Raw genomic sequence first — 26,011 nt, forward strand, 5'->3', positions numbered from 1 at the left:
AAGAATTTAACCTTGTGTATTTGTAGGAATAGATGTGATGAATCAAGTGATATTGAGCAATGATTCTTTAGTGAACGACAAATGATATTAGTAGTTGTGAGTATACACACTACCATTCAAATGTTTAGACTCAGACTCAGTTTAGACTGAGTAGTTTTAAACTGAGATTTGTGAGTTCATTGTATATTCAGCTGATATTCCCTAATCAAATTCTAACACTGTCTATGTGCATTACACTAATGCACAAACTACCACTTCTAAAAACTGCACAGCTCTTTCATTTAAATTCACACATATTATACATATTCTTTAATGGATTTTTAAATTTTATTTATTATAACTTTACGCTATCCTATATTTCATGATTTTTGCATTGCTTGCTTTTATTTTTAGTTTCATTATCTCTCACCATTTTTATGTTATGCACTAGTACACCAAAGCAAATTTCTTGTATGTGAAAACCTACTTGGCAAGAAACCAGATTCTGATTCTGATTCTTACCTTATTTCTATTGTGAAGTTTGAAGAATGTTGCTAAATTAATCTACACACATTTGATGCTGTGCTTCCAGTTTCTTTTACCAATGACAGGTGATTTCTTATATTTTTATTGAGCTGTTGCTCTGAAGAACATTTGTCTTTTTCTGCCCTTCAGCTGTAACTGTGGTTAAACCATTGTACAGCATTTGGTACTCTATGTACGAGACTTTTTTGGCAATTCTGTCAAACAAAACATCTATTTGTAATGAGGACCTTATACAATCTAAAAACATGAAAGACCATTCAAAAAAATATTGAGTGATCCTGCCAGCCATCTGACTGTACTGAATCAAGCTTTTCTGGCAGGAGATTCCAAACTTTTGAAAAGTGCATTAAACAAAAGTAAGTGAATAACTGAGTTAAGAAAATAATTTCTAGGCAAATCATCCTCAGGTCGTTTATATCAGTGACGCATGTTAACATTGCTCATGAAAAAACAATTTCAGGGAAAAGAGAAATCATATTTTTGTACTGATATTTGTGTGGGAAAGAAAGATAGTGTATTGTGGAAGAGTTTAGATCATTAACTTTGTTTTCTGTGATTGTGTTTTCTGCCCACTCAGTTTCTGCCACAGGCACCGTCCCCACCACAGTGCTGTCCTACTCTGATTACATCTCCAGGCCCGAGGACCATCACAGCCTCCTGCGCTTCGACAAGGGAGAGGTGGAGAAATCCTGCCGGGTTGTGATCATTGACGACTCCCTGTATGAAGATGAGGAAAGCTTCAATGTCACCCTCAGCGTGCCCATGGGGGGCCGTCTGGGCTCAGAGTTCCCCGCAGCTAGAATCACAATCATTCCCGATATGGAAGACGGTAAGATGACATTTCACTGATCATACGTGTGAAATCGAATGCAGTACAGCATCACATAGTCTGGGCAGGTACTAGAAATTAAAAGACTTTGATTATTGAGGCATTTGTGTGGCATTTAGAGAGTTTTGTGTGCTTTTTCTTTTTCTTTCAAAGTTTTTTTCAGTTCTGATAAAAGCAACAAGAAAAGGCAGCCTGAGTTTGTCTCTTGGCTAGAAGGGCTTTTATCTGATTTAGTTTGAGGTGTCACTGTATATGTGCAATCTCTTATTTTATGGATAAGCACCTTGACAGTAGCTGAAAATGAGTTTTGAAAAAGTTTTGAAAGTGTGATATTTTTTGCTGAATTGATCCAAATAGAGAAATTCAAACAGTTAGGCAGGTGGGCAGACAGACGGCAAATATGTCCTTGTGCATGTGAAATGTGTGTTGAATTTTTTTTTTTTTTTTGTCTGTGTTTGTGCTTGTCTGGCAAAATCTCGAAGAGAAAGCGTTTGAGTGTGCAAGCCTCCTTCCTGGAGGCAAAGCCTTTATCTCATATCTGCAGGCTCAGACTGGAGGGCTGATAGTCTCCCATATCTTCCTGACGCCTTTTTGTTCCCCGACACCTGACGACCATTCCTCAGTTCCATATCACTCTGTCGATCTCCGGAAGCACTGCTGTGAAGTCAAGACTCTGTGATTGCAGGCAGACAACACTAGAGCTGAAAATCCCGGCATGATTGCGGAACTGTCTCTTTTTTTCTGAATCAAAACCCATTTAAAGCAACATAATTTGGGAGATGATGCAATATTCAGTTCAGCATTCTGTTATCTAATTGCTTGGTTTAAGTAGGCCTAGTCAGAAAATCATGACCACTGGGAAATGAGTACTATTTTACATGCAGTTGAAGTAAGTTAGAGTCCTCCAGTTGTAAGAGACCCTCCCATTTCATAGTGCTGTACATGCTGCTGAAAATGCCATAGACTTTGATTTGTAAAATGTATTAATATTGTAAAAATATCCTGATTTGAGTACAGCTTAGCACTGATCCAGATAACTAATGACTGCCCAACCTTAAACAAAACATGCTGCTTTTGGTCAGTGACGATGGTCCTGCTGTTCACACCTTTTCCCTCAGCATGAAAACTGCTGAAATAATCACATTGAATAATGTGAACCTCCAGTGCTTTAGCAATGAGGACACATTCAGTAGTTTATTTCCCCTCCCAAGAAACATATTCAGACATCTAATTGTTTTTTTAAGATCATAGCCAAAATAAATGCTAAAGGTGAATCATCTGCTCATGAACCTGTGCTGAGGAGGTCTTGTCAGTATACATCAGTTTTTAGACAATGTAACAGGTTATACTCCTATTCTGTTCCCGTGGGACTCGAGGCAGACACACTTCAAGTGGATTTTACCTGCTTGAGGAAGGAGGAGGTTACGTGGCTGGAATGTTGTCTTACTGTAGCACCGTCTGGTGAAACCTGAGAGTGAGTACAAGGCCTTTTGACCTCCGCTGCTCCTGGGTATTGACTCCAGACTGCCAAGGCAGCTGCTGAGACACACAAGTTTTTAATAGGATGTACAGCAGTCGGTCCTTACGGCATTCAGCCTGCTTCACAAAATAGTGCTTTACCACTGCAGCTATGTCACAATCTTTATGGATGGCTCTGACTCTAGCACTGCAAGTCGTGCATGTATTTACAACTGCCAGAAAGCTGACTGATTGATTAATGTCTTCCTGTGACTGTCTGACTCGGTCACATATGGTTGCCTGGCATTTACATTTTTAAATGAAGGTCAAGGCTGTTCGAGAAACAGGGAGGCAGACAAATAAAGCACAGATATTAGGAAGTAATACATAGGATGAGATAAGCTAACTTGAAGATTGCTTTGGAATTGGTCTCAGAATAACAAAGGCAAAGGGTCAGTGGTTTAAGAAAGTACTCCTTTATAGGGGCACAGTTTCCTGTTACTGATAAATAGCATCTTTGTGTTCATGCATTACTGCTTTTTCAGAGTGCTGGAAGGCAAACTGTATTTCATGATTGCCCCTGGTTTATAGAGACTCAGCCAGTGTGCAACTCTTATAAACAATGACTTGCCTGAGTAATCCAATTTTTGTAGCTTGAACAGTCAATTCATTATAAAATATACTAAGAAATGTTCTTGCTCTTCAGATTTGAGACTTCCTGGCATGCTTTTGCCTATATTAGAGGTCCTCTGTGTATTATCACACAGGAACAGGAGAAAAGAAGGCTCACTGTATTATAGGATTAGCTAGACTCAGGCTGACAACCAGCGTTAACAGTCTGTACTCAGGTTTATTCCTGCTTTATCTGTAATCATGTTTTCTTTGCCTCTGGCTTTGTTAGGGTGGCAGAGTGACAATCAAAATCTCCTTATGCATATCAGTTGTCAGAAAGCACCACATTCACAAGAATGCCCCATACAGCATGATTGTAAGAGCCAGACTACAGCCTCTTTTTGTGGAAACATCCTTTGTGTGCATTTTATTGTTATTCTTAAATGGTGATTCTGTTGTCATTGTGACGTTGAGAGAAACATTGCCTGGAGCTATTGTCCAACAACTTGGCTCCTTATTATTGTGACACAAGTACCTGACATTAGATTGACTGCCTGAACACCCATACACAAAGACACACACACACACAATATGTATTAAGTTTACACAGCACCACATCCTCAGTATAATTTGGATTAGGTGCTGGAGGTGTTCAGAATAAATGGAACATTAAGAGCAGGGAGAAGTAAGGCGTGTCAAGCCTTCATATCTCCCCAAAGAAGGTGATAATGAAATGGCTTGAGTGCTGATGGTGAAGTAAATTGTAAATAGCTCTGAGGTGAGCAAAACAAGACCAATCATCTGTCTGGAAGAGCAGAAGGGCAGTAGGAGACTCATCCTCACTCCTAGTTCAGCTATCCTGACTTAATAAAGTGCTTATTTCAGGTTTCTTTTCCAACTCCACTCCAGTATATATGGAAAGGAGATAAATAGGGGCATCACATCCTTCTTTGTCATCCCTCTTGCAGTAAGAGCTGTCCAATGGGTGTATGTGGGAGGAAGGAGTCGGTGCCTGGCCGAGCACCTGTCCCTGGCTGTGAGTGGTCTATGCTGGGGCTCCCCAGGAGGGCTTTCAGCAGCTAAACCAAGTTGTGGGCTCAAACAGTTTTTAGAAACACACACTACTGATATCAGCAAAAATGCATGTCAGCAACATGTCTTCTTTCCAAGCCAGCAAACCAGAGTAGCACAATATGATGAAGTTAGAAGCCACAGGGCACCAGTGTATGCACTCCCTGCTTCGTGCAAACACACAGTCTTGGCCACCTACATAGCTACAAGCACGTGCAAGAAACCACACAAGTGCAGGAGGGGGTGGAGCTCGTATTGTCTGCCAAGGTCTGATGTTAATCTGACAATTTATGGGAATCTAAATTGAGAAGGTTTGTAGCTTTTACAACTAAATGTGTTGGATTGTACTGCAATAATAACCAGTTCTGTGGATGTGTGCCATGGAAGAGAATGTATGTTTTCTTTCCAACCAAAACATTAATTTCACTAATTAGCACACCTTCACCCGCAGAGAGAGTGTAATTAAAATCTGCTTTGTTTGAAATGAAAACCACCAGACTCTAACATGGCACAGGAATTGATATTTCTGCCTCTGAAGGAACTTTGTTGGCAACTGATCGCAGACAGAAAGTGTAACCAAAACTCAAGAAAATCTCACTGGGTGGTCTCCAAACTTTTCCCATTTTACAAATTTGTGTCCCCAGGAAATTCAATCAGAAACAAATTGTTTAGTAGATGGCTTACATTTAGTACAGTTACTTTTATTCTCCCTATGTATAAACCAATAATTGATAATCAATTTTATGCATAGGGGGGACTGGAACATTCTTGACATTTATTTTGACTTTAAATGCGTGGTTTAGTCTATATGCCCTCTGTTAATCGTTAAAAGTGGAGTCATAAAATTAGGGATGGCTGATCTTTCTAACTCCTAACACAATGCAGTAGCTAAACTGAGAAAAACAAGTTGTTAACAGCATGTTACCTGTGGGCATCAAATTAGTGTAAAGATTATATGTGCGTACAATATTTGCCCACAGTCACAGAGATGCACACAGAATCAGTTCCCAACTGCTGTGCTTCCAGCCTGTCCAGACCTACAACTAACACATTGTCAGTCTACATGGGTGCAAAGGTCATAAGGGATCATTGTCTGGTTGCTGCCCTTTTGATTCCTGCTGGTTGTTCAGGTTGTCTATCACAAGGCCAGATTACCAAGGGGCCAAAGCCCCGATCTCCTCAGGTCCTATGTGTGTTACTGGGTTTGTGGTTATTTAATTAATTGAAAATTAGTTTAAAACCATTCATCACTACAACAAAGTATCAGCTGACATGGTAAGGGTGTTTTCTACTATACCATGCACAATACACAGAGAGAGGGAAGAGTGGATTTAAAGCAAGGGCACTGTGCTCTGGGCCCACTACCAGGTTAATCCAGTCATGCTGTAATAGGCAACACACAGAAGTGTAGACACTCCAACGTAAAAGTGGATAATACTAGAGGCAATTAAAGTGGAGGGGACAAAGAGGTAGAAAAACTCTGAAAAAAATCTACCTTAAAAGTAAACAATAGGAGAGGACTCAATTACAAAAGATAAACAGAAGCCGAAAACTCCAAAAAACAAGTGAGGGCACAACAGGACTAGCAAACAAAATCCAAATGACAGCAAAACACAATTTTGAAGGAAACAGTAAACAAGAGGAGGGACAAATAAGTGGCCGTGGTAATTAGTGGGGAAGTGTGTGTGCGGTTGTGTGTGCTAAAGGTTATAACTGTTTGTTGTTTCATGTTGCTAATCAAGAGATCTGAACGCACAGCCTAATAGCCTTTCACACCCTTGTTTCTGTCTTCTACTCAACACCACATACACACACTGAAGCCTCCAACTAAAGCACAAATAGATACACGATACTGTGGAGCTGCTGCTTTTTTGCCAAGTTTATTGCTAATGTTGACAGTTTACTATACACTAGGGACATGAATTATGTTTCTCTATTTTTCAGCATAAAGGTAACTCTTCTGGCAACTTGGCATGAAAGACTGTTAAGTTTACAAGCTGTCCAGGTATTCTACAGTAGCATGCATGGACAGCTGCTATCCTCAGAATACGTGGTATTTTCCCAGCGGCAGACCATCTGCACATAAACATCCACACCCTTACAGTATCCACTCTAGCTTTTTGACTACACTGGGTTTAGAAAAACTTGTCTTTTCTTGCAGAGATAATTGCTGTTTGATATTGACTCTACATCCGGGAAAATGTTTTGGTGGTTGGGGCTGTAAGACATGAGAATGCTTGTACAGCAGGACTTCACTCCTGTATTTATAGTCTGTGTCAGTTGCCTGTAAATTTTACTCTGGTTCTGAAGGTATGATTATGAGCTGTTTTAAAGATGGGCGGGTCCCATGCGTGTGCAGTATGTCCTGGATGGGGATGAATTGAGGGGGAACCTACAAACCCTGTTATTATGTCTCACCTGGATTTCCAGTCATTCTGATATAAACAGATGTCCAAAGTACTTAAGCAGAGAGGAGCTGACTTTAATCAACAGCCTTAAGATACTCAATCCAGAGCCTTCTTTGAAACTTCAAATGTTTCTCACAGTCATCATCGGTAAAAGTTGTAGATTACTCTGTATTGAATATGGAGCTGCTTTTGTATGCTTTTGCTGCTTGAGGGAGATTTGTCGAGCACACGGTGGGCAGAGGAGCATTTGCCAGGGCTCAATTGAATCTCACCATTAGAGAAGCCACTTAGCGCTGTGGGAATGTCATGCAAAGTTCAAGTGGAATCAAGCAGTCAGTGGGAGTGCAACAGTCCCCTTAGGGAGGCCTGCGTCTCTCCTTGTGCCGCTTATTTTATTTTATCCTCACACATATGCAACAGAAAAGATATTCCCTTTGTTTGCCTTTGTTATTCTGGCATATTGCACAATAAATTGGCCAACATAATGACTGTGGGCAAGATGCTTTTATGTTTGACTCATGTTTTGTATTTTTGATTTCAAAGAAGGCAACCGAGTGGTTAAGCAACTATTTATGACAATACTAATAAAAGTCATGCAATAAGTATATGAAATCTAATCTGAAAATCAGTGAAATTTGTTGTTTATTTGAATAAATGAAAGATAATACATCTCACATAATTTTACACAATAGGTAGATCTAAATCTGGATCATCTCCACTTACATCCAGGTAACCTTAGATGTGCTGTGTGGCGTAGAATGCTGTTGCTGACAGGGCTGATGGAACCCAGGAGCCAGTGGTTTACCTTTCAGTTAATGGGCTGTAGCTCTTTGAAGCTCACTGCCTGCCTGCTTCACAAACCTTATCTGATTACTGGACTAGTACAACAGGGGCTAAGTTCCTGGCTGCCAACCTTAGGCTAGTAGATCTGATTTCTCCTCCGGTTGGGGACCAAGTGCAGGCAGCCAAAACCATCTTTGTTTGGTTTCTCTGTGGGGAGAAATTCTGGCAGCTGCAAGCCTCTTGATGCAGCACTCATTGTCCTGACTGTGCTCTCAGGACAGATTAAAGCATAAAAGTTTTCTGTCCTTTGCATGCTCTTAGGGGAAATATTATTTCAACCACAGAGATGGCTCCTCTGAGAACCACAGATCCCAAGGCTTTGCCTAAAAGACTATTTCCCCCTTAGAACGTGTCTTATCTTGTATAGCTGTTACTGCCAAAGCAGACTGCATCAAAATATGCAATATCATCTGAGACTAAGATTACTTGAAAGAATAATGATATAGTGCAAAATAATAAACACATTTTTCTTGATCGGTAATTGTGCCTGGCAGCACTGTTGACAGAGAATATCTTTTTCCCCTGCCCTTGTATTTTGGTTTTGTTAGATAACATAATCATCAGGCAGTTACAACACTATGGATTTGTTTTTGTTCAAAGCATTTATCGCCCATTTCCACATCCCCACTCTCCTTTTTGCCTCATACTGTGTGATGAGAAACAGCTAAGTACCGTTTTGTAGGTGCATGGTTCCATTGTCATGGAAACCACAACTCTGCCCATGGCCATTGCCATTCACTTGATTTATTCATTATTTGGTCACACTTGCTTTCAAAAGCACAAGGTTTTTACAGCTCAGTAGTGGCTTGCTCCCATTAGTCATCATAACAATGATGTATTTGATCAATTGAATGTAGAATGTATGCATTTTGTCAGTAAAACCTGCTACATTTGACTGGGTTCAGCTTGTGGCTGCTCAGGTTATTTCTGTATTGCTCTAATGGACTATGACTGACTCCCTGCAGTTTAAGTCCATATATAGTTTCTTTGTGATAGCAGTTAGTGTTATAGTAGCTGACTGCACCACATATGCAGAGGCCCTGGCCCTTAAGCAACCATTTCACAAGCATCATGACATGAGAGAAAACAGACTCTGAAGGGTTAAATAGAATAATAGTGGGTGAGTTTGGCTGCAGTGGAATCTCAGCTCATAGGAACACTAATTGCAGTCAGGCAGGCCTGGGCTGGCACATTGAGTTCTACATCCCTCAGACCTCCTGTCATGCCTCCCGTCTGCCTCTCAGACCCATCACTATCAAAGTCAGCTCCACCACCAGACTCATTCAGAACAGAACCAGGAAATTCTGCTGCCTCTAGGTTGCTTTTGTGACTTGATGAATGAATACACATGTAGAAATCCCCCCAAAACATAATTTCAGGAAGTTAGAAAGTGTTGTTTAAGGGCTACAATTACAGTGTTGACTACCTGCTGGTGGTTTGATGGAAACATTCCCTCAATTTCTCCTATAATCAGAGGTAATCTCACAGAGTACGCTATTACAGATTCAACTCAGCAATTACAACAGGCATTCAGGTATCCTGTTGTGAAACAGCGTAAAGATGGTTACAGATTACATCTTCCTGCCTGCTTTTCCTCACTCCTTCCTTTGTTGTTCTTCCCAGCTCCCGTCTTCTACTTTGGCAACACAGACTACCACGTGGATGAGAGTGATGGCTTTGTGGAGGTGCAGGTATGGAGGACGGGGACTGATCTTTCCAAAGGAGGAACTGTCACAGTGCGCTCCAGAAAGACAGATCCTGTCTCTGCTGAGGGTACGTGTCCCTGCAAGGCGCCATTCTTTGACAGCTTTAGCTAGTTAGTGCTTAGAGAAATGTAAACCACAAAAAACAATAGACTTAAGTCATCACCCTGCCACTCTTTGTTTTCCTGAGCTCAACAGTCCATGGAGATGTTAGAGCTGGATATGTTGGGTGGATGAACTGGGGAATGTAAACATTGTTTTAGGCTTGGGGGAGAAAAGTCAGGGCTTTCTCTGTTAGGCGTTCTGATATACTTATATACACTTCGTCACTATCTCCTAAAGCCTTCCCTACAGCCTCTATTATCTTCTGCCCTCAGGCAGTCTTCTCCCTCTTGCACAGATTCTTAACATCTCCTCTCTTGCCAGCGTTATAACCGTAAAAAATAACTAGCATCTAATCATATGTAGGGTGGTAGAAATGCAAGCCCACAGTTAGGCACATAACTGGGTCATAAGTACATGAGAAAAGCCTGTGGGCAAAGGGTGAGCTCTCAATACTCAGACTCTTCAAAGAATGGCAAATGAATAACCTGTTTGCGCTTGGGGAGATATCCAGTTTCTTGCAGCTCGCCTTTAATCACGCAACAAATTCCAACTGTTCATGGCTATCGACCACGAGATAGAAAGCGTCGATTTGTCAGCACACAGGGTATAGCCTTTCATCTTGCTTGCTGCCTGACATTCACAAATGAATTATGAAGTAACATGAGAATTGCTGTCGAAATATGATCAAGTGCTGTAGTCCATTTGTGTTATATCCGCTATATCCCATAAGCACTATGTTCTTTGAAACATGTCTGACCTATATTGTGTTGTGGAGCAGCTGGTGTGGATTACGTTGGGATCAGCCGGAATCTGGACTTCGCAACGGGGGTCACCATGCAGACGTTTCGTGTAACCATCCTGGATGACCTGGGCCAGCCGGTGCTGGAGGGGCTAGAGAAGTTTGAACTGGTACTCCGGATGCCCATGAATGGGATCCTTGGAGAGCCGAGCAAGGCTACCATCCTTATAAATGACTCTGTTTCAGATTGTGAGTGAAGCTGTAATCAAAATTCATTCAAACAGTTCCTCTTAATGAATTAAGATAGTTATACTGTATTTCTGGTGCTAATGTATGGGTTTATTTATGTTTTAGTGCCAAAAGTGCAGTTCCGTGATCCCATGTATGTGGGCAATGAGAACTCAGGGCAGATCTCAGCCACTGTATACCGTAGTGGAGATATCAGCTACAAGTCCACAGTGCGCTGTTACAGCAGGCAGGGGACAGCCCAGGTCATGATGGACTTCAACGAGAGGCCCAACACAGATGGTTCCATCATCACCTTCTTACCAGGTGGTGTAATAAAACCTAACATGTCCCTTTGCATGGTTTGTGTTTTATTTACATGTTAAAAGCATTTGCAAGGACATATATGGTCGTTCAGTATCTTTTCCCTTTACTTTCTTTCAGGAGAGATTGAAAAGCCCTGTGTACTGGTACTAGTTGATGACACAGAACACGAGGAAGAAGAAGAGCTCCGTCTTGTATTGGGAAGCCCCAAGAGTGAATCTCCATATGGAGCATCTATTGGAAAGCAGAACGAAACACTCATCAAGATCAAAGACGATGCAGACAGTAAGAATCCTTTGTTTTGTTTCTAAATGTTGTTCCTTAAATAGTTATGTTTAAATGCCACCATGTTCAGAATATTTAGATGATTATAACATCTTATAAGTTATCCCAATAGCATAGAATTAGTTTGTGAAAAACTTTGACAATTTGTACCTCAGTTTCCCCAGATCTACCATTATGTCTTTTGTGATATTGTTACTGAGGCAACACAATATCATATGCAGGGGCTTTAGTATGTGGTGTGCTGTAATGTCAGAGTTACAGCATGATTAAAACTATATGCCATGCTATCTCAGAACCGATTATTAGGTTTGGAGAGACCAAATTCAGTGTGAATGAGCCGAAGGAAAGTGGTCAAGTGTCTGTGGTGAAGATCCCAGTGCTGCGTGTTGGAGACACCTCCAAGGTCTCTGTTGTCCGAGTTCACACCAAGGATGGATCTGCTACCTCTGGGGAGGACTACCATCCCATATCTGAGGGTACATGATCCTGCAAGGCATTTTTATCAGAATATTTCAAATCTGCTAGAAAAATAATTATCAAATCTCTCCTTTCTTGGCAGAAATTGTGTTCAAAGAGGGTGATACAGAGCACTATGTGGAGGTGGAGATTTTATATGATAGTGTCAGAGAAATGAGGGAGGCGTTTACCGTGCACCTGAAGCCTGATGAAAACATGGTGGCAGAGACAAAGGTGAAAATTAAGCTAAATAAGCATATAATTTAACTGTCAAGTGTGTAACAATCTTTCTCTGTTAACTTCCTCCTAATTGCTCTTGCTTGTCAATCACCAGATGAGCAAAGCCATAATCTACATTGAGGAGACCAACAGCATTGCAGATGTCACCTTCCCCTCGGTGCCCATGGTGGTTTCTCTGCTGCATTACGATGACATCGACAGAACAAGGGACTCTCTCCCTGTGGCCGGATACCCTGTCATTTGTGTCACTGTATGTCCCAAGTGATATTCCAATGAATACTTAATAGCATACTTTCAGTCATTTCCCCTACAAATGATTAATTTGGCAAGACTTTTTTTCAGTGCAGTTTTACAGGTAAATACTGTTAATGAGGTAGTATTTAGCAGATGTGCACACTTCACTCAATTAGCAACTACCTTGAGGGCTCATCAGGAGTATATAGAAGTGACTTTGGCTGCTGCAAGGATTTTTGGCTGCATTTCACTCCCAAGCATAATCTCTTCTTTCTCTTTTCAGGCCTGTAACCCCAAGTACCCAGACTATGACAAAACAGGCTCCATCTGTGTAAGCGAGAACATCAACAACACCCTAACTCGTTATCGTTGGCTTGTTAGCGCTCCCACCGGCCCAGATGGTGTCACCAGCCCTATGAGGGAAGTGGACTTTGATACCTTCTTCACCTCCTCCAAGCTCATCACTCTGGATTCAGTCTACTTTCAGGCTGGTTCCAGGGTCCAGTGTGCCGCAAGGGGTGTGAACTCTAATGGTGATGAAGGTCTGGAGCTCAGTAGCCCCATAGTGTCTATCAGCATGGACGAGGGTGAGTGCAGCTCATTCTCCAGCTTAAAGTGTTTAGTCTCTCTCATGGAAATGGCTCAACGCGATAAGCAGCTGCTGGCTGCATTTTGCTCTCCCACCGCAGTACTTGCTGTCCTTGTTCTGACAGAAAACTGTAACATAAAAGAATTTTCTGTGGAGGATTGTTAGGGGAACAAAACGTTTGATGTTTGTTTGTTTACGGCGTGGTTGCAGGAATGTGCCAGCCTCGTGTTGCAGGCACAGTGGGGGCTGAGCCCTTCTCTGCCAAGCTGCGGTACACTGGAACAGAAGATACAGACCACCCGAACCTCATCAAACTAACTGTCACCATGCCCCATATTGATGGTAGGAACAGCAGATTGAATATCTACCATAGTTTTCATCTGTGAAGCTGGAAACATCTTCACTCCATATGTCACCCATCAACTACACTCTTAACAAGAAGCAATTTCAATGTTTTTTTCCTAAATTGTGAATCTAACATTACTAACATTACACTAACTAACATTACACCTTCTGACTGCTATGTGTATTCTTCCTCAGGTATGTTGCCTGTAATTTCCACCAGAGCCCTGTCTAACTTTGAGCTCACTTTGAGCCCTGACGGTACCCGTGTTGGTAATCATCGTTGCTCCAATTTGTTGGACTACACTGAGGTCAAGACTCGCTACAGCTTCCTTACTGAAGCCACCAAAAATCCAGAAGTAATCGGTGAGACGGCCTCTTACCAATACAGCACTTCCCTCAGGGGATCCAGTGCATTACGATTCTACAGAAACCTCAACTTGGAGGCTTGTTTGTGGGAATTTACCAGCTACTATGACATGTCTGAGCTACTCAGTGACTGTGGAGGCACCATTGGGACTGATGGACAGGTAAGCAGGCCCACCTTCGTGCTTCGGCTAACCTCTGACCCCTTTTGTCATCTCTAGACATGAGGAGCAAGGATTCAGTACAATAAAGCAGCAGACCCCCTTGAGGAAAGGAATGTGAACTCAGCAGTCACTGGTCTGTTCTGTCCTGTAACGAGTCTTTCCCACTTTTCAATTCAAAATCTCCCTGGGTTTTCAATCCAAATTAATCATTTACAGGCATATTAAAACCCTGCTTGCCTACATGGTTTTCCTTTCAAGATCCTAAAGTAAATACTAGCCTGTAGAGACGTCATCCATCATTGTCTGCAGACCCATGTTAACCTCTGTAGTAATGACTAACCCGACACCCTGCTCCCTTCAACTCCTGGTAAGACCAATTATTTGTCTTCTCAAAGTGGCAAGTCAATAACCAACAGCCTCATAAAAATCTGTATTCGTTTGTTCTGCCATGTGTGCAATGAGGTCTTTGCAGCAGCAGCTGTTGTATATGAAGCTGGAAGGAGGAAATATTAAAGCCCTCTGTGTCCTCCTGGCATACATGCCTTGCAGATTTCAACATTTGCATTCACCTTGGAAACCTACTGTTAGTTGACTTGCAGTTAATTAAGGTAGATTGTTGATAAAGAAGGGCAGTAAGAGGCAGGAGGCACATCATGGTGAAAACCTCCACTGCGCTCCCTTCCCAGGATTATTAATTAAACCCCTACAGCACTCGCAAATAAATTTGGCACTGAAGGTATATAAGAGTGTATATTGGTTTGTTATTATAATGGGAGTTTCTCATTTTACATGGCTTCAGGTTTATTTAATAACAAAGGTATCACCCAGGTGATAGCAGCCTTTCTCAACAAGTGGTACTTTGTTGCCTGTAGCCACGTGATATAAATGAGAACGTGGCAGTAATAAACATGTCTTGACAAGTAAGCAGACTGCTGCTGGTAATATAAACTTTACCTTGGTCAGTAGTAATACCTTGCGGTTAAATCAATAATAGGCATACTTAGCACGAAATGGTGAGCAGTAAGCACTCCACTTTTATCTTCTTTAATTAGTGACCACATTGCTCAGCAGTAATTCAATCATTTATAAAAGAAAATAACAGCTAGTTCTGGAAGAGATTAATAGTTTTGACCCTCAGACTACTCAGACAGTCTCTTGTTGGAATAAAACCTCTCCTCTTGTCCGGAATGTCTTTCCATCAAGAGGGAAAATGGTATACATTCAGCTCTTGTACAGCACTGTATGTAGATTTTGTTGCTATGGTTACTGAGCAGAGCAAAAGACGGTATGTAGATGCACAGACTGAGGCGTCACAGGTTCAGTTTCAGGATATGCAGGCAGGATCAAGGGAAAAAGAAAGTGCCTTTGTTTGTGGGTGCCCTGTGACCCGAGTGCTCCTCTAAGTGGGTTGGCAGCCCGAGCGAAGACAGCTCTGTGCAGGCCAGGGCCAGTGTCATGTCACAGTGTAGGGCTTAGTGCCCAGCTTAACAGGACCATAGGAATCTATTAAGGCCCAGCAGGTTGTGTCAGAAGGCCATTCTGCAAATCATTTGCCTGAGCTCTCAGCTCCCAGAGGCACGCCTCCACATGAACACAGAGCCAGTGTAGGCAGGTACCTCTCACAGGTCAGAGGAAAGTGCAGATACCAGAGAGCGCTCCCTCTGAGGACTTTCACCACTTTAAATGTTTTGACCATTTTAGGACAATTCTTTTAGAGAGAGAAAGTTTGGGACAATTCAATATCCCTAACAAATTTAAATGTAGTGCAGTTTGTGTTTTTTTTATGTTAACCAAAAAAGTTGTGATTTGGATACATTAGATTTGCTATAGAAATGTTTTAAATTGATTAAGTTTAAAAGGTGGCAAGAGTCCATTACCACTTGGAGAATATATTCAATCTTACAGTTATTCTTATTTATTTATAAACTTTTATCTAATCAGGATAGTTCCCATCAAGATCAAAAATAGTCCTTGCCAAGGGGAGCAGCAGCACAAGATACAAACAGTTGATTTTACACAGACACAAAGCAGACAATACTTAAACACATGACATCCAAAGAGAAACAAAGTACAGTGCAAGCTATGCATCTAAAATATCAGTTTAAGCACTGACACAACAGCAATTCTGTCTTGTCCTTTAACAATAGATTTTAAAGCATTCAGGACTCAAAATATTGGAGTTTTAAAACAATCTGCAATATATATATATATATATATATATATATATATATGTATACCAGTGTGCGCCTTAGGGTTGCCAGAGCAGGCCATCTCAGGAGTAAAGCTTACAGTGATTAGCTAAGGCTTTTCAGTTTGTGTTGAATCTAAGTAAAGTGTGGTAAGCTGCAATACCTGAGCAGAGGCATAAAAGATCCAGTCCAACACAGGAAAAAACATGGCAGCCATAAATCTCTTTTGCTTCATTAAAAGAAAAACACAACATGTAACCACTATGCCCTTTTAATGTAGCAGCTTAATTTAAGCCACCGTTTTTCTTCAAGCCCTGTACATGCATATTAATTGCGAGCATATTAATTTACTGATGCCTACTTAAAGTTATCATTATAGGCATGGAAGTGTGCTTTAAGTTCACCAATATGCATTGCCAACTCTGATCAATATATGGACTGAAGCATTATGCAAAATAAAACTTGAATCAGCTATAGTGGTAGAATATTTTATCTTGAGAGATATTGTTTATGCACTTTATTTGGGGCACCTTGATGTTTTCCTCCTGATATCTCTATAACAAGGCTAAATGTATCTGTTAAGTATAATTTAATTGTTTTTCCCTGAGACAACATGTTGGTTTTTACTGCAGGTTTTGAATCTGGTTCAGTCCTATGTGACCCTACGAGTCCCACTCCATGTGTCCTATGTCTTCCACTCCCCTGTGGGAGCAGGAGGATGGCAGCACTTCGATTTACAGTCAGAGCTGAGGCTCACATTTGTGTACGACACTGCCATCTTATGGAGGGATGGTGTCGGTAGCCCACCAGAGGCTGAACTACAAGGTAACACGTAAACAGCAGTTTGCATTAAATTGAAGATAACTTAACAATATGTCATGCTCACCAAATTGGGATTAAGAATTAGTTAAGTAGCCAAATTTAAACTGTGTCTGTGATTGTCTTTGCAGGTGCTCTGTATCCAACCAGCATGCGTGTAAATGGCCAGGGACGACTTGTTGTCAATTTCCGCACTGAGGCTCGATTCAGAGGCCTATTTGTGTTTGCACATCCAGGTACAGTATGTCACATAGAAGTGATGTAGGGTTTAACTGTCTAAATTTGATGTGGTATATGATGTGACTCAGCTTTTAACTTCATGGCTTTTACCATGCTGATGCTACACATATCTTAACTGACGTATTTTTCCATCAGCTTCTCCACTCACCTCCATGGTCATGTGTCCGGACCACCCTGGTTTGACCTTTAACCTCAGTCTTGTGAGGAATGAGCCCACCTACAACCAGCCCATCCAGCAGTGGACATTTATATCTGATTTTGCTGTGAGTAAACATTTTGTTTTTTTCCAAGGAGCAGTTTAATTATTTTCTGTTGTTTGTACTCCTAATTCTTACTAAACCTAATTTTCCCTCTCAGGTGCGTGACTACTCTGGCACTTACACAGTAAAGCTGATCCCCTGCACATCCCCTCCCAGCCTAGAGTACACCATCCCTCCTGTCTGCAATCCCAGAGAACCTCTTACCTTTGACGTGGACATCCGCTTTCAGCAGGTGACCTCACCTTGTCTAAAATGAGATAGGAAGAAATGGAAGATAATATTTTCTTAAATTAACATCAACATAATTAAAAATGCATTGAGAGGTTCAGCCATCTTATAACAATCAACTTAATTTTGAAGCCGAGGTACGACAACACTTCTAAAGCAACTGTGATAATAATGCTACAATCCAGTGCAAGTTGGAAGTCAGTAATTCCGAACTGGTATTCCTGACTTAAGATCTGAATGTGTCCCAGTGCATCTGCTCAGGACAACATGGACACCCACAGCAAACTGATGTTTGTATCAAAAGAGCTTAACGCTCAATCAATTTTCCCTGAATAAACAATGGTTGATGTCAAGTCTCTGAGCTTCACAAGCATCTATAGAGGACCTACATCAATTACCACAGCGCCATTAGTGGAGAAAAATGGAGTATAAAATAAGTCAACTGTCTTGCTTGTCTTTGCTCATTAAAATAACATACAACAGCTCAAAATTGTGTAAACGGGCACCGAGTGTGAACCACTACAGCCATGGCATAAAGTTGTTGTGTGCATTTGTTTTGTGTGGATGAAGACAGAGATGCATGCTCGCAAAGCCTTTTATGACGCACAAATCAACTAAATGGAGATGGAAATGGCAGCTACAATGTTCTTACAGCATGCCTCACAACACACACACTTCATAAAACACTACATAAAGTAATATAAGCGATGAAAATATCATTGCACTCTGTTCACTGTGTGCACCACCTGTCAGGTGTGTTTATGTCAGTGAATTCAGGCTGGATGGATCTTACCCAAGGTTCCAACTTGGAAGTCTGACTTGAATGACAGTTTCATTGCATTTGTCCTTGTCAGAGGTCTTTTTTTTTTTTTTTGAGAGTTCAGAGTACAGTGGATAAGCACAAGACCTGGTTAAAAGACGAAATTCGAAGAATTTGGGTTGCCTTTAAAAATCCTACTGACAACAAAGGAATGCATTAAAACATCATCTAAAGGTGCAATCAGTGATTCTTTTCCAGTACACATATTGTCAAGTTGAGCTAATATCTTCTTATGGTCCACTAGCTGTCTGTTCTGTGTGTGCAATGAAAGAAATCTAGTGATCATACACTGTAAATGGGACAAAGTGGCTCAGACTGAAACACACAACACTATTCAAGCCGAACAGCAACAGGGGGCAATCGTGCTTGTGCACAGAACAAGGGAAAGGCGATGGATGTAAAAAAAAAAAAAAAAAAAAAGAAAAGAACAGTGGAAGCAAGAGGGATGGTTAATCTGGTACAGCTAACATGCTGAACTCCACAGCTCCATTACATTATCAGCAGAATTGCTGACCCCCACTACCTTTAGATGTATTCTTAAACAACTTATTAAGAACACCCCCCACTCCCCAAATAAGCTCACAATAAGATAACTGTAATGTTCACTTGAATGTCCACAAGGTTTGTCCAACTCAAAAAAAGTCCCCCTTAACAAGATTGCGTAATCTGACCAAAAATTGTCAAATTGTCTTCGTTTCAAATCACAATAAAAAGGGGGAAAAAGCCATGCACTGAAAAAAAAAGGACTGAGCTCACCAGATGTATAGGGAAATGGATATCCAGCCTAGTCGTGATTTTCAGCCCACTGCTCAACAGTTGTGGTTCTCAAATCACACTGATTCCTTGTTGATTTTAGATGGATGAGGTCCAACCATAAAATGGTCTAAATGCTTTCCCCCCTTTCAACTGAAGTCTTCCTCAATCCTTCTTTATCCCTCTATCTATCTCCATAATCCCTCTCATTCGTCTCACACCACCCAAACAATTCACTTCCCTTTGTTCCTCAGGCCATACCCCCTTGCACCTGTGATCTGGAGAAACAGATCACCTGACCAGTGTCCTCAGTATGAGACTATGCATGGCAAACAAGTTAAAGCATGGATGACATGGATATAGTCGACACAGATACTCAACTGGTTATTTAAATACAAACTACTACTATACATAAAAAATTGTGCATATAAATATTTGTGAAAGTTTAATTTACAAGATTAATTCACCCCTTCTCTGTATTTATTACTTCTTGTAAGCCACACCCCTTGGCTTCTATTAGGTTATTTAGTTTCTTGCCTCTCTCTGTTGTCCCATCATTTGAAAAATCTAAGAGGAAACTCCCCTCTGGTTCTCTTCATCTAATCAAGCACTCATAAAACTGCAACTCTTCTCACTTACGCTGACAGGAACAAATCTCTAATCAAAACCCCCCCTTTAATCCATTTAGCTGCACCTGCAGTGCTATGTATCCAGCTCCTGATGCTGATGCCAACATCTAACCACCCCAGCATCAAAAACAACATTTACAGTTATAATAGCAAGGCTGGCCAAATTCATTTATTGCTTTGCCAGAAATAAAAACAAAAAGATGTTTGAATTTCTTATTTTGCATGACAAAAGGTTAAAAAAGACCCCACTGACAATTATATGAACTGTAGAAAAGTGACCAAATTCTTTATCTAAACTTGTTACAGCTTGACACGTGTTGGTCTGATTGTCCACAATGTGAATAATGAGACTGAAACTATTTGCAAATACAAGCCTCAAACGTGTCAGTGTACACTGACAAGTCTACAAATTACCAGGCATAGTGTGTGATCTGAACAAAAATTACAATGGTGTGTTTACCAGAATCAGAAAAGGTTGTTCACCTGTTAACTTTGCTTGGCTTTGTCTCTGAATATGGTTCGTGTGTCTGTCTGTCTTCTATGTGTTTCTAGGTTAGCGACCCAGTCGCTACTGAGTTCAGTCTGAACACGCAGATGATTTTACTCTCTAAGCGGACGCTTTGGCTCTCAGACGGCTCCATGGGCTTTGGACAGGAGAGTGACACTGCCTTCTCACAGGGTAAGGCAATAATACACAGTCATAAAATGCCAACTGCCCTTGAAAGTTTGTGGATTAAAAAAAGCAACAGAGCCCAAATTGTTACTGAAATTGCATGGACAGCTGCATGTATTTCATTGCTTAGCATCCTGGACTGTTACAGATCCCTCTACAGATCAAAAAGAAATCCCTGAATAATGAATACATTTGTTGATTTAGCAGAAACGAGTTTAGTAGAAATTAATTCCTGACCCAACAGAATAAAATTGAAATGAAAATAAGCCCTCTATGAAGTGTCATTTTGACTACTTTCATGTATTTCCAAAAACAAACTAATTATGGAGAGCCTGAATTTTGTTTTTCTCAACGTCTTGAAGTCTGAAAAGTCCTTGAAGCTGCTGTTCAGTGTGAGCGTGGAAAGCTCTTGTTGCCAAAAATGACAGAGTAGTGTTAGCTGCACTTTGTTGTGGTTCTTGATATTGTTGTCTGAGCCAAATAAAATCATTTGAGAGAACTGCACCAGTGTAAATAACCAAACCATTTTAGTACAACTTTCAATTAAGCCATGAAGTTAATGCACATGATGTGTTACATGTGTTTTGCATCGATGAAAACTGTATTTTTCCTCCCACAGGGGATACAATTTATGGCCGTGTGATGGTGGATCCAGTGCAGAATTTGGGCGACTCCTTCATTTGCAACATAGAGAAAGTATTCCTGTGCACTGGTGCTGATGGATACGTCCCTAAATACAACCCCAGCAACTTTGAATTTGGCTGTCTGGCTGATGCTCCCTCACTACTCTACAGATTCAAGATAATTGTAAGTAACAAAAGTATATCTCATCACGTCACATGTGCTTTGTGTCCATTCAAACCTACATTCCTTCCTGTGTCATCTTCTCACTCCAGGACAAGGCCCAGCCAGAGACCCAGGCCCGGTCATTTGGCAATGTAGCTTTTAATGCCTTCCTTGCAGTTGATGACCACAGCGCTTTAGCTCTAGTGAGACAACCTGGGTCAGATGGTTTTAGACTTGAGTCCTCAGCTCTCTTCCAGGTCAGTGTAAAGGTCAAGTACAAGAGACACATTCAATGCACACGCTTGAATAGTCCACATTCTCATCATTTAACCAATCTATGGTGCATCCAAGAGGATATTTTGTCCTGGAACTCACATTTTTGTGTGGCCACTTAGCTCAGCCTGGAATGTAACTCTCAGGGAACTGGTGTGGCATCCCGCCGTGTGTAGAGCAAGTGAAAAGAGCAAGATGAAAATAATGTGTATTATAGTCACAGAAAGTGACCTTAAAAGATGATATTTTTCCCTCTGATATTTTACTTTTTCTTCTTAACAAGCCTAGAGGAAAAAAAGACTCACTGACCTGACTCTTTCATCGTGGAAACCTTATTATGACTGAGCAATCCTGTCACCGTGCAGGCTGGCCTTTATACTGTGCGGCCTCTGATTACAGGATCGTATGTGTGACTCAGACTCTCCCTCTTTCATCGAGTCCAGATAGCTTCCTCTGGTCAGTTAGTCTGTGTTTCTTGGCTTTTTAAGTAGGAACAAGTCAGTATCAGTATGTCCACAGGCCTAATGAGTGTTTTCCAGTAGTTAAAAAAAAGTCTGCTTTTTAACTCCACTGCACAGTAACTCACTGGTCACACCATATGTTCGAGGTGGCCAGATATACAGTGGTGCAGAAAAAAAAAACCCACAACAAACATGGGTCCATGAAGGTAAGCTACATTAACAGTAGCTGTATTTATAATAGTATTAACAGTATTTTATGGAGATTTTTTTTCTTTTATTACTGAACTCTTAAGCATCAACAAATGGTGTTCTGCAGAAAGATGTGCCATAAAATGACCTACAGGTAACATTTTTTAAAACTGTAACTTTCTCCAGGTGTCTGCAGGGAGAGAGTGGTACATTCATACCATCTATACTGTCCGTTCTCGAGACAACGCTAACCGTGGCATAGGAAAGAGAAGCCTGGAGTACCATGTGATGAGCCAGCACACAAATCTGCCTCCAAAGGTTCAACATCGCACCAGAAGATCGGTCAACGATGTGCCCGATATAATAGAGGAGATAGGTCAGAGTAACAACCGTGGTACCAACATTCTCCACATCACACTGGATCGCAGCAGCCAGCAGAGGACGAGCCCAGAGAGGGAGATCTTCACCAAAGGGATTATCCCCCGTGAGCTCAACCAGAAAGACAACAGTGATGACAGACTAGTGTTAATCATTGGGGTCTTTGTCGGGCTGCTCCTCACGGTGCTCATCATCATTGTGGCAGTATTACTGGTCCGGTCCAAGCAAGATAAGAAAGACATACCCAAGAGCTCCAGCAGTGCAGAGCCCATGATGACACAAGCCCTCAGTGACAGCTCAGAGGTCTAACAAACAGACTGATGATTGAGAGTTTTAGTTAATATTTTTGTTTTGCAAGTGCCTCACATTTAGATAAAAATTGAAGATTGTGTGTGAAGCAACACAAACTACAAGAGCTTTGATTCTATTCAGAAATCTACTTGAAATACTGCATCACTTCCACAGCCAGGGAGTGGTCTGGACACTAACTTGGAGACGGACTTTGTTAGCAGCTGTTACAAGGCACTAGTCAAGTTGTCAGCACTCACTTATTGATTTGCTTTTGATGCCCTTTGATCCAAAAAAAGGTGTTATTACGTTTCCAAAGGTGCTACAGAAAATGCCTCTTAACTTGAATGGCATTTGGTGTTAATCTGAGTAGGTCATGAGAAGGTTGATACTTTACATACTGTAGTAGTTGTTAACAACGAGCTTTGTATGTTTGATTTGCTGCATCAAGACACTGTCCATAGTTTGCTTACACTGGGTAAACCTGTCTGTTCGTATAGAGAATGATTTGTCCTTAGATTCAGTGCGTGCCTAAGAAATCACAGAATTTTGAGGTTTTTTTGATGTATGTTATGTTTTGTCCTGTGTGATCAGTAAGACATTCACTCAAGTGAAAAAAATGTTTTTCACATTGTTTTCTTGTGCACATGCTTTTGCATGCATTTATATTTTTGTATTTTAAGACAGTTTAAAATTGTAAAAAAGAAAAAAAAAAGATTTTAAATGCTGATTTGAATGGACAGACACATCTGATCTACTGTATTTCCACCAGTTTGTGTTTTACAGTGTATCCAATGAAAAATAGTATTTATCAATGGCCAATTGTTCTTGCTAAGCCCCCCCCCCCTAATATTTAGTAGTTAAAACACTGTATGATTTTAAGTCTTTATAATTGATACATGGCACTAAATCAAATAAGAGACGTGAGATAGTTAGAGTCTGTAGTATTGAGTTGACTTTCAAGACAGCTGGTCTGCAATGTACAGTGTACTATAGTAGCGGTTCCAGATCCACTATTTCCAACAGGAACTATTTTCACTCTTGGCGCAAATAGTATGCTAAATTTCTAAGTGTTAACTACTGTAGCTTAGTATAGATAGCTGGGACTCCTGATCCTTCTCACAACAGGGCTATGTGTTGACTGTGCTGTTATTTTATTATTTTTTGTTAAATCTTGATATCTTGTCTAATAAGTTTAGCAGATTTCAAAGGGAATGAAACGTTTTACCCTCAGTTATCTTTACCGTCACAACTGCTGTCCTCTCCCTGATTTATTAGTTTGAAATGTATTTATTTTTCAATTCTTGTTAGCGCCGACACAAATCTTATATCACCCCCTTTAAATTTTGCTTTAAACCTACTTTTCTCAAACTGTGTAAATTGTTTGTTGTTGGGATTTCAGTATACAATACACATATATAGGTTATGTGCCATGTTTGCATTTAAACATTGTGGAGATAAGATAAACATCATACAAGCTTTCCATGTATCAGTGTTTTGGCTTTTGTTTGTTTGTTTTCCAGATCCAGGCACCGGATTGCCATAAAATCTGATTACCTCATATTACTGTATATCGTATAATAGACACTAACTTCATCATCACTACTTTTTAAATGCCAAGTTTATTTGCATTTTTGTTTTAAAATTGAAAACAATTCTATGCAACCTGTGATATCATACTGTCATGAAATGTTTACCCCACATGTGATTTATATTTTCAATTTGCTTGCTTATCTAAGTTTGACACTGTGTTAATGTACTGTGGTTCTTTTATTCCACTCTAATGCTTTGAGTGCATTCTGAGCTTTTTTTTATGCACATGTATGTATGTATATACATATGTATTACCTATAAATATACCATTTGGATGTTTTGGGAATGGTTACTGTTAAAAATGCATACTGTATGTGCTGTAAGTATTTGTAACATAGACCACAAGCACAGCATGGTCTGCAAATAAATAATTTTTCAAGAAATTGTGTGTTTTTTGACTAAATATATGTTTTAGTGTGAAACTTTTATGGGCAGTGTCCCAGTGAATGTCTTCTGTGTTCTTTGTACTGGTCACAAAACAGTTTCTTTAGAGGTTCTGTGTGTAGGATTTGGGGGGAGATATTGGCAGAGATGCAATGTAATATAAATATGCATTATTTGGTGTATAATTACCTGAAAATAAGAATTGTTGTGTTTTCATTGAGCCATTAATATCTGCATAGGGAGTGGGTCCTCGTCCACGGGGATCGCCATGTTGCACCAACATGTTTCTATAGTTGCCCAGAATGGACAAACCAAACACTGGCTTTAGATGGTGCTATTCTTGTTTTTGCGTCAGCCACTGTAGTTAGGAGCCCCACTGTGATGAGAGCATAGAAAAAACACTGATTTTTTTTAAACATTAAACTGCTTCATTCAATGTTTTAAGTGGTTTAAATCACAGTCTGTTTGTTTTGGAGAGGAAGAGTCCTCTGCAGATTATTCAGCTCACAGTAAAAACCTCCTGATCATCTGAATCTTAAGTTATCAGAGAAAAATGGTGAGCACACAGTAGCAGGTGTTGGGCTAAAGGCTCATCTCATGCCCAACAGCATCAGAGAAACATGGATTTGTATGGTGAAACTGTTTTATGCAGTTTTTTTTCCCCAGTTTTAATTATTATTTTGAAAAGGAGGGTTATTTGGTTCCTGCTAAAACCCTCCTGAACATTGAACAACAATTAAGGAATTCTAACCAGGAGAAGTTTCAGCTCACCGCTAGATAACACAACACCCATAAATGACTAATAAAAATGCCCACAATCACAGGCAGCCATCACCAAACCTATCTATGAATGAAACATTTAAGGACTACCAAGAAAATGAGATGCAAGGCCAGAAATAGGTACAAGAACTATTCAGAAGTTGCTTGTATTAAAATAAAATCTAAATATGTGCTCACTGGAAACCAAGATGTGGACCCTTAACTCATCATTTTCTTTACTACATTATTCAGTCATTAAATTTAATGTGCATATTTAGAAACAGATCAAATTCCCCTCAGTATAAGTTAAGCATAATAAGTGATCATAATGCATATACAACAACTCAGTAAACCATGTGCTTTTATTACCAGTGCATATTCATAGAGAAAACAAAATTGTTTGTATTGGTGTGACACAGCGTAGGGTAAATGCTTCAGACACATCTGAAAAAGGAAAGCCTTGACTCTTTAAAGATGTCTGGGCTTCTGTTTGGCAACAAGTCAAACAACAGATTAGGTGCATGAAAAATAGCTTCCTGGTTTACTAAACTGGTGAGATAGTGTAATATCCTGTAGCTTAGAAAATCTCTTCACTGGGGAGGGTAATTGTGTTTTGGTGTTTAGCACAGTGCTGTGGGTAATAATGTCAGACCAGGAAGCTGCCTTCTTCCTGCACCTGGTCTCTCTTCTGCTGTGGCAACAGGTTTTCTTATGACTTTACAGAGAATGGACACTGGGGGGAGCAAGAGCAGCAACACCTCTACTTGTACA

At 40.5% G+C, this 26,011-nt stretch overlaps 1 protein-coding gene across 1 annotated transcript in view; it reads left to right on the forward strand.

Annotated features, from left to right (window-relative positions):
* frem2b (FRAS1 related extracellular matrix 2b) overlaps positions 1–24,480 on the forward strand; it is a 57,516-nt gene extending 33,036 nt beyond the window's left edge. The window contains exons 6-24 of the mRNA XM_050058437.1: positions 1,103–1,354; positions 9,370–9,519; positions 10,333–10,542; positions 10,648–10,845; positions 10,963–11,127; positions 11,421–11,603; positions 11,687–11,817; positions 11,918–12,073; positions 12,341–12,644; positions 12,857–12,988; positions 13,187–13,518; positions 16,340–16,532; positions 16,658–16,762; positions 16,902–17,029; positions 17,124–17,258; positions 20,009–20,135; positions 20,749–20,936; positions 21,026–21,172; positions 22,025–24,480. Of these exons, the coding sequence (XP_049914394.1) occupies positions 1,103–1,354; positions 9,370–9,519; positions 10,333–10,542; positions 10,648–10,845; positions 10,963–11,127; positions 11,421–11,603; positions 11,687–11,817; positions 11,918–12,073; positions 12,341–12,644; positions 12,857–12,988; positions 13,187–13,518; positions 16,340–16,532; positions 16,658–16,762; positions 16,902–17,029; positions 17,124–17,258; positions 20,009–20,135; positions 20,749–20,936; positions 21,026–21,172; positions 22,025–22,525 (3,737 nt within the window). The 3' untranslated portion in view covers positions 22,526–24,480. The remainder of the gene's footprint in view (positions 1–1,102; positions 1,355–9,369; positions 9,520–10,332; positions 10,543–10,647; positions 10,846–10,962; positions 11,128–11,420; positions 11,604–11,686; positions 11,818–11,917; positions 12,074–12,340; positions 12,645–12,856; positions 12,989–13,186; positions 13,519–16,339; positions 16,533–16,657; positions 16,763–16,901; positions 17,030–17,123; positions 17,259–20,008; positions 20,136–20,748; positions 20,937–21,025; positions 21,173–22,024) is intronic.
* Positions 24,481–26,011: the final 1,531 nt, after the last annotated feature.

This window comes from Epinephelus moara, chromosome 2 (genome assembly GCF_006386435.1).
Source record: "Epinephelus moara isolate mb chromosome 2, YSFRI_EMoa_1.0, whole genome shotgun sequence".
NCBI lineage: Eukaryota > Metazoa > Chordata > Actinopteri > Perciformes > Serranidae > Epinephelus > Epinephelus moara.